This window comes from Phyllostomus hastatus, unplaced genomic scaffold, assembly GCF_019186645.2.
Source record: "Phyllostomus hastatus isolate PE091 unplaced genomic scaffold, TTU_PhHast_1.1 phas_scaffold_501, whole genome shotgun sequence".
NCBI classification, from domain to species: domain Eukaryota; kingdom Metazoa; phylum Chordata; class Mammalia; order Chiroptera; family Phyllostomidae; genus Phyllostomus; species Phyllostomus hastatus.
This window is the reverse complement of record NW_025334033.1, coordinates 1,729,186-1,736,435: the sequence shown is the minus strand read 5'-3', so window position 1 is coordinate 1,736,435 and position 7,250 is coordinate 1,729,186. Positions and strand designations below refer to the sequence as shown.

Sequence of the window (7,250 nt, the reverse complement as noted above, 5' to 3'; positions counted from 1 at the left end):
TCTTCTGTTCTCCAAAACAATATCTATGCTGTAGACATTCTACATGCTTTGTTATCAACCCAGTGAACACTAAATTTACCTGTTTTTCCACATTGTACCACCTGGTTAAAATGACTTCCTTATACATTGTATTTATGTTGTATAACACTTACTATCTCTTAAATCTATTCACAACTGCCACATCTCTTATGTTTCTTTCCTCATCACTATAGTTATTTATCTCCACAGTTCTCATATGTTAGAGGGTCTATTCCATATCCATGACATGCATCACCTAATGTCTGGTGTATATTTATATAAATATTAGATATGAATTGACTTAGTACAACATGGTCTATTTTGAGATCTGACACATCATAAGTAAATCTATTTTATTATTTTTATTTATTTAAGTATAGTCAATCTACAATTTTATATTGGTTATATTAGTTTAAGGTGTACCACATAGTAATTAAACATTTTTACCCCTTACAATGTGATGATCCCACTAATTCTTATTTGCTGACTTTTTGATAATTGTCATTCTGAGTGGCATGAATTGATATCTCGTTGTGGTTTGGATTTGCATTGCCCTGATGAGTAGTGATGTTGAGCATTTTTTCATGTTTGTTGGCTATCTTTATATGTGCTTTGGAGGAATGCCTTTTCATGTCCTCTGTCCATTTTTCAATTGGATTGCTTATTTTTTGTTACTGATTTGTATGAGTTCCTTATAATTTTGGGTATAACCCCTTACCAGAAATATCATCTGATAAAACATTTTTTCTGTCTGTAGGTTACTGTTTTATTGGTTTCCTTCACTGTGGAGAAGCTTTTTAGTTTGGTGCTGTTCCATTTGTTTATTTTTTGTTTTGTTTATCTTGCGCAAGGAGATGTGTCCAAAAAGATAGTCCTCAGACTGATGTCTGGTAGTTTACTTCCTATGTTTCCTTCTAGGACTTTTGTAGTTTAAGGTCTTATAATAAATTCACTTTAAATTAACAAAGTGAATAAATGAGAAGTTAAGAGTGGTAATAGAGCATAAGGAAAACTTTGGTCCTGAGTAACCATCTGACTTTACAATGTACCCACAATAACTCTCTTTTTTCCACTTACATAATGAAAGTGAAAATAAAAACTAAAGAATTTATATATCACATGAATAAGGCAATGTGGGAGAAAAGTCTGTTATCCTGAGCAGCTAGCTAGTATTGTATGGGTTGGCTTCCTTGCCTTGGCAGATGAACACCAATGTGCACCTTCAGAAATCTCTTGAAGTACCTGCCTTGGCCCTTTCTTCCTTTTCTATTCCCATTTATCCTGAATGACAAGGGAAAGAGCCAGTGTTACCTGATGTGGTCAGAAATAATTTAAAGTTTTAAATATGGAGAATTGAAGTTTATGGCATTTGATTGTTGGGTATAGCAGTGGTGCAAGGAACACAGCCTTATTGGACCATAAAGCCTCTTTCTGCACCCATCAGGCAGTCTTTGATTGGTATGTCTACAAAGGAGCAAAATTGTTTCTGGGAAATATGCTTAAATGATTGGTTGCTATTGCACACATGAAGGCTTTACCTCAAACTAGGTCTAATATCAAGACTTAAGAAGAATGGTGGAATCTGAATTTGAGGAATGATTTTCTGTACTTGAAAGTCACTCATATAGATAGTCTTCAAGATAGAATAAATGCCATTTATTATGCCATACTATGTGCTAGTATGTCATTTATGCATATATTATATCATTTGTTTCTCAAACACCCTGAAAGTGAGGTGGTATTATTTCCATATTATTAATGAGAATCTGAAGCTCAGAGAGGTCAAGTAACTTTGTCATGCTCACATAGTAAATAGTGGTGGAGCCAGGGTTCAAAAACAAGCTTGGGTTCTGTCAAAGTCCAAGATTTCAATCACTCTGCCATAATGTATGAAAGTCAATCTGTGATTTTCATATTTGTAGGATTGAAAAAGATAGAAATGAAAATTTGGAAATGATTTCCAAATAAAGCTGTGTGATAACACTACCATGTAGAAGAACCACACACTTTTGGAAATAACTGTACTGTGACCCTCAGTAACAGAAGCTGACTGGAAAGAGAATACTTCTGGAATGGTAGAACACACAGAAAACATGTGCCCGGGAGAGTTTCATGTGCTTGTTTTATGATGTTTTGTGTACTTCCTTTTCCTGCTAGGTGGTAATTCTAGACTCCTTAAATCATATTAACTGTTCAGATCCTTACAGTGAATTGCATGTATATATCATAATTGTCCAGCATAAAAGGAAGTTTTTCTGTTCATTACCATGTGTGATTTTCACAGAAACTCTGTGAGTCTGAGAGGGCAAGTAACAGATGCAGCAGCCTTTTCTCTCCTACCTTAAATGCAACCCAATATCAAAGAGAGGAACAGTGATGAATCAGTGAAGTACAGGTGAGAGACTGATGTTCTTTTTAACTTACCTGGGTTCTCAAAAACAGAGGCTACCATATTTCATCACCTGAACCTTATTCAGCTCTTTCTCTTTTCTCCGGAACTCATTTTTTATATTGTACATATTTTTCCTAATTTCCCCCATCTTTCCCATATTTGAAATCTTAATTTTTATCCTTTCTGTTTTATTTTCTCTGCATACCAGATTATTCCATAGACCTTAGAAAAAGAAGTTGAGTGCTGGTTCTAGGTTTGGATTTGAAATACTATCTAATCCGCAGCAAAAAAATGTGTTGTGAAGCTTTGCGTGCCTTCTCACTGAGAGATGAGTTCTCTCTCACTGACAGTCATGGATTTTATAAATTTCGAAATGAGGAATTTTCCCTTATGCCTGTTAAAACTATTGGAAAATGTGACTGAGAGAGAACAGAACCAAGGATAATAGAGATCACTGACCTGAAGACATGGCCTTACTATAGGCTGGGGATATTAATATTACTTCTCAATCAAGAACAATCTACTGACTTTCTATAGGTACCTGAGTGTATAATATGGGTTACATGCATATGAATAATGACTGTTAATTTTAATGGGTAACTTCATATTATATAATTCAAGGTATCTTCCTCACACTGTATCTATTTTCCTTGTTTTTTTTTCTATTCAGTTCTCTCTAATTCCTAAAGAGCTTGATCAATATCTATGCCCTACCTGTTGTTGCTGTCATGAATTACCTTCTACCCCCACCCCCTACAAAACCCTTACCAAATATTCATCTTATTATTCACTTTACATGTATGGTATACGACATTAGATTGTATTTGGTATGTGTGCAATTGTATTTTCAGCTGTTTTCTTGTTCTTTGACTTACAGGAGTTAGCAAAGAAAATTTAAAGAAAATTTTCAATAAAAGCTACAAGAAGTAATTGAGATTTTAATTGAAGTTTTAGGATAATAAAATTTATAAAGATCAAGAGAATTGGTCTTTTAGCAATGTCACCTTAAGTTTTTAACAGTTGTAGAGACCAGTTACAGAACCTGCAAAATAAGAATCTTTACACAAATCATAATAGCAGGAAAAGTAATCACTTTCCGAAATACAATTAACTATTTATTATACTTGTCAAATGATCTTTAACTAGTCACACATGTTATATATACTTGTTGTTATCCTGTTATATAACTTAGTATTAATAAAGAGCATTTTGTGAATTTTGCTAGTTTTAGTTTTAACCAGGAAAAAAATCACTGTTTTCAATTTTTTTAAACTTAATTACTTTCTCTAGTATTTGTCTTTTTGGAATAAAATCAATGAATTTAACATTTGGTGCCCAATTCTGACAAATGTGTGAATCTGGGAAACTCAGTTTATTTTTCAGGGTCTCATGTTTTCCATCTCATTGATGACCAAATGAGAAATGACTTTTATATAATGCCATGAGAATTTTCATCTCAGCACAATGTGGACATGTGGTTTTCCTCAGTAAGGCCTTGGATAATTTTCAACAGCTACTGTGTTTCCTGGGTCCATCCCTGGTGTCTCTATCACCTGCTCTCCAAGCATACTCTTCCCATCAGTCCTCTCCTCCCCTGATGAGCAGCATATGTGGTTGTCCCTTGTCCCCATTCCCCACTTGAAGGTTAAGGTTTCTGATAATAGAAAGTGTGCACCTTGACATTGTGGAGTATTTGCTCAGGGGGTGACAGTATAATTACCATGTGTAAGTGAGAATACAGTGGCATTTGTGCCAGTGATGGTCATCCAGAATTGGGATCAAGACATGACAGCCTCTGTGAGTTTTATGATCTGGGTTGAGCGAGGGCATCAGTCATAGGGCTGTTTGTGTGAGAAGGTCTGGAGTTGTAGCTGCAAAAATGAAGGATGTTAGTATTCCTGTTCTGCTGTATTTCATTAACTCTTAAATTGATTAACTTGTATTGAGTGTTTTCAGGACCTACTCTCCACCATCAGGAATGACTGAGGCGTGTATTGGAAATGAAGAAACATAACACTGTTCTCTGCTCACCCTGCATATCACATGTAAATACAACATGCATTAAAGGACTAAATCTCCAGTGTTACACTTTGTATTTTATGGGTTAAGATCAAGAAGAAAGCTTTGTGCCCTAATAAAGTATGTCTTATTAATGTTTGCTATTCCTCTTATTTTTATAATCATAGATGAAAAGTATAAAATAAAAATATCCTTGAACATAAAATATCTGAATGTATTTCAAAGAATGCAGGGTAAAATGAAATTTTAGAACGGGTGACTATGCTGGCAGCACTCAGTACTTTAATGGGTAGGGGGATGGCAGTGGACATAAAAGATGTCACCAAAGGTAGGCTGAGATACTGGTGAATAACATTTAATATCTCAAGTGTTCCAAGTGCTGGTCCTTAATACCTTCATGTATATGAACTGAAAAAAATAGGTTTGAAAAGCAACTTCATATTTTTAGTGGTTATGTTAGGCATGTGCCTTAGCTAAATTCTGATGAAATCTTCCAAATACATATTTATTAGGCCTGGAGAGAAACTTATATCACTAGGTGGCACAGATTCCTTATGAAATTCTTGTAGAGGGTTTAGGCCAGCTTATGGCTTTGTAGTTATGAAAAACTGTGGGAATTAGAGGCCCCCAGGTGAGAAGTGGACATGATAGAGTGTGATGGAAAATAGTGCTGGTTTGATTTTTTATTAGAGTCTACATAATTCCATTGTTCTACTATATTTAGGGGCTCTTCAATGTCACCTATGCCAGTGTCTTTGTTCAATTTCAAGCTTCAGCCTGTCCTAATTCAATCTCAACTCATGTCAAGAACTTTTCACTCCAGGTGTTATAGCCCATCAGTTCATCATATTTTCCTCTTATTGCTGCCTTCTGTGAGTTGTGACAGCAAAATGGAAAAAGAAAAGGATTTTGAGAATATACATAAAAGCAAGATGGAATCTGTTGGAAATGAGGAATAGTCAATATTAGAAGTGATTTAAACAGGTGATGAATATCATGAACATTCATGTATCTTTTACTGTTGCTTTTCTGTTAATTTGAGAACTGAATATTGCAGAGAGAGTTTTGGTGATAGGTTTAAAATATGTTACAGTTCATATGTTGTAATATTATGTTGATTTTGTGTTTTGTTTTTGTATATTTAGGGAACTGTATAACTATACTTTTTATTTGTAATGAGAACATTGGAATTATTTGATGTCTTGTCATCTCTGTAATCACAATTTCCTCTTCATTTTCTTAGTTCTCATAATTACAGCCACAGCTCAGCTGGGTGGATCAATGGATGGAGGGAATCACTCAGTTGTGTCTGAGTTTGTGCTTTTGGGACTCACCCATTCATGGGAGATCCAGCTTGTCCTCCTGGTGTTTTCCTCTGTACTCTATGTGGCAAGCATGACTGGAAACATCCTCATTGTGTTTTCTGTGACCATTGATGCTCACTTACACTCCCCCATGTACTTTTTCTTAGCCAACCTCTCTTTCATTGACTTAGGAGCCTGCTCTATTGCCTCACCAAAGATGATTTATGACCTTTACAGAGAGCATAAAGTCATCTCTTTTGGAGGCTGCATTGCTCAGATCTTCTTCATTCACGTTGTTGGTGGGGTAGAGATGGTGCTGCTCATGGCCATGGCCTTTGACAGATATGTGGCCATATGCAAGCCTCTCCACTACCTGACCATCATGAGTCAGAGAGTGTGCATTTTGTTTACAGCTGCTGCTTGGGCCCTTGGCATCACTCACTCAGTGTTCCAATTAGCATTTGTTGTTAATTTGCCCTTCTGTGGTCCTAATGTATTGGATAGCTTTTACTGTGACCTTCCTCGGCTCCTCAGGCTGGCCTGTACAGATACCTACAGATTGCAGTTCATGGTCACTGCCAATAGTGGGTTTATCTGTGTTGGTTCCTTCTTAATACTCCTCATCTCCTATGTCTACATCATGTTTACTGTTTGGAAACACTCCTCAGGTGGTTCATCCAAGGCTCTCTCCACTCTGTCAGCTCACATCACTGTGGTCCTTTTGTTCTTTATTCCAACCTTGTTTGTGTATACATGGCCACACCCCAATTCACAGATGGACAAGTTTCTTGCACTGTCTGATGCTGTACTCACTCCTTTTTTAAATCCAGTCATCTATACATTTAGGAATAAAGAGATGAAGGCAGCAATGAAGAGAGTATGGAAACACTTCCTTATTTACAGAAAGGTCTCTTAAGTGATAAGGTTAAAGGCCTTTTCACCAATGATGGTGTGGCCCTTGTTTTCTGTCTTTGATATTTTTGACTCAGGAAGTTTGAGGCATCACATATTGATTTGTATGTTATCAAATCTTTAACAGAATTTTTAACTGATGAATGTATTTATTCCATGGAAAGAGTGAATCATGAAAACAGTATGTCTATCTATGTAAGTCCAACTAAAATTTTTTCAGATATGTTATGTAGTTTTCAGTGAATAGGTCTTACATATCTTTTTTGAGACTTATTCTTAAGTATTTAAATTTTTGATACTGTTTTACATAGTATAGTTTGTTTAATTTATAATTAATAATGGCTAGTATACATAAATACAATAGAATGTTTTGTTTTTGACATTATATCATGAAGCCTTGTAAAACCTCTTACTTCTACTAGTTTTTTTATAGTTTAAGTAAGATTTTCTTCACATGTGATCATGTTGTCACTGAATAAAGACATTTTAATGTTTTTTTTCTAGTATGGATTAGTTTATTGTTTTTTGTTGCTGTATTGCAATTGCTAGATGAAATGTTATGTTGCTGAATAGAAGTGGTTAGAGTGAACATCCTTGACTTATTC

The 7,250-nt window shown here is 35.3% G+C and overlaps 1 protein-coding gene across 1 annotated transcript; it reads left to right on the top strand.

The window, feature by feature from the left end:
- Positions 1–5,710: 5,710 nt before the first annotated feature.
- LOC123808692 (olfactory receptor 4F3/4F16/4F29) lies at positions 5,711–6,649 on the top strand. The gene has a single exon (XM_045823490.1). It carries the CDS (start codon positions 5,711–5,713, stop codon positions 6,647–6,649), a length of 939 nt encoding a protein of 312 aa, XP_045679446.1.
- Positions 6,650–7,250: the final 601 nt, after the last annotated feature.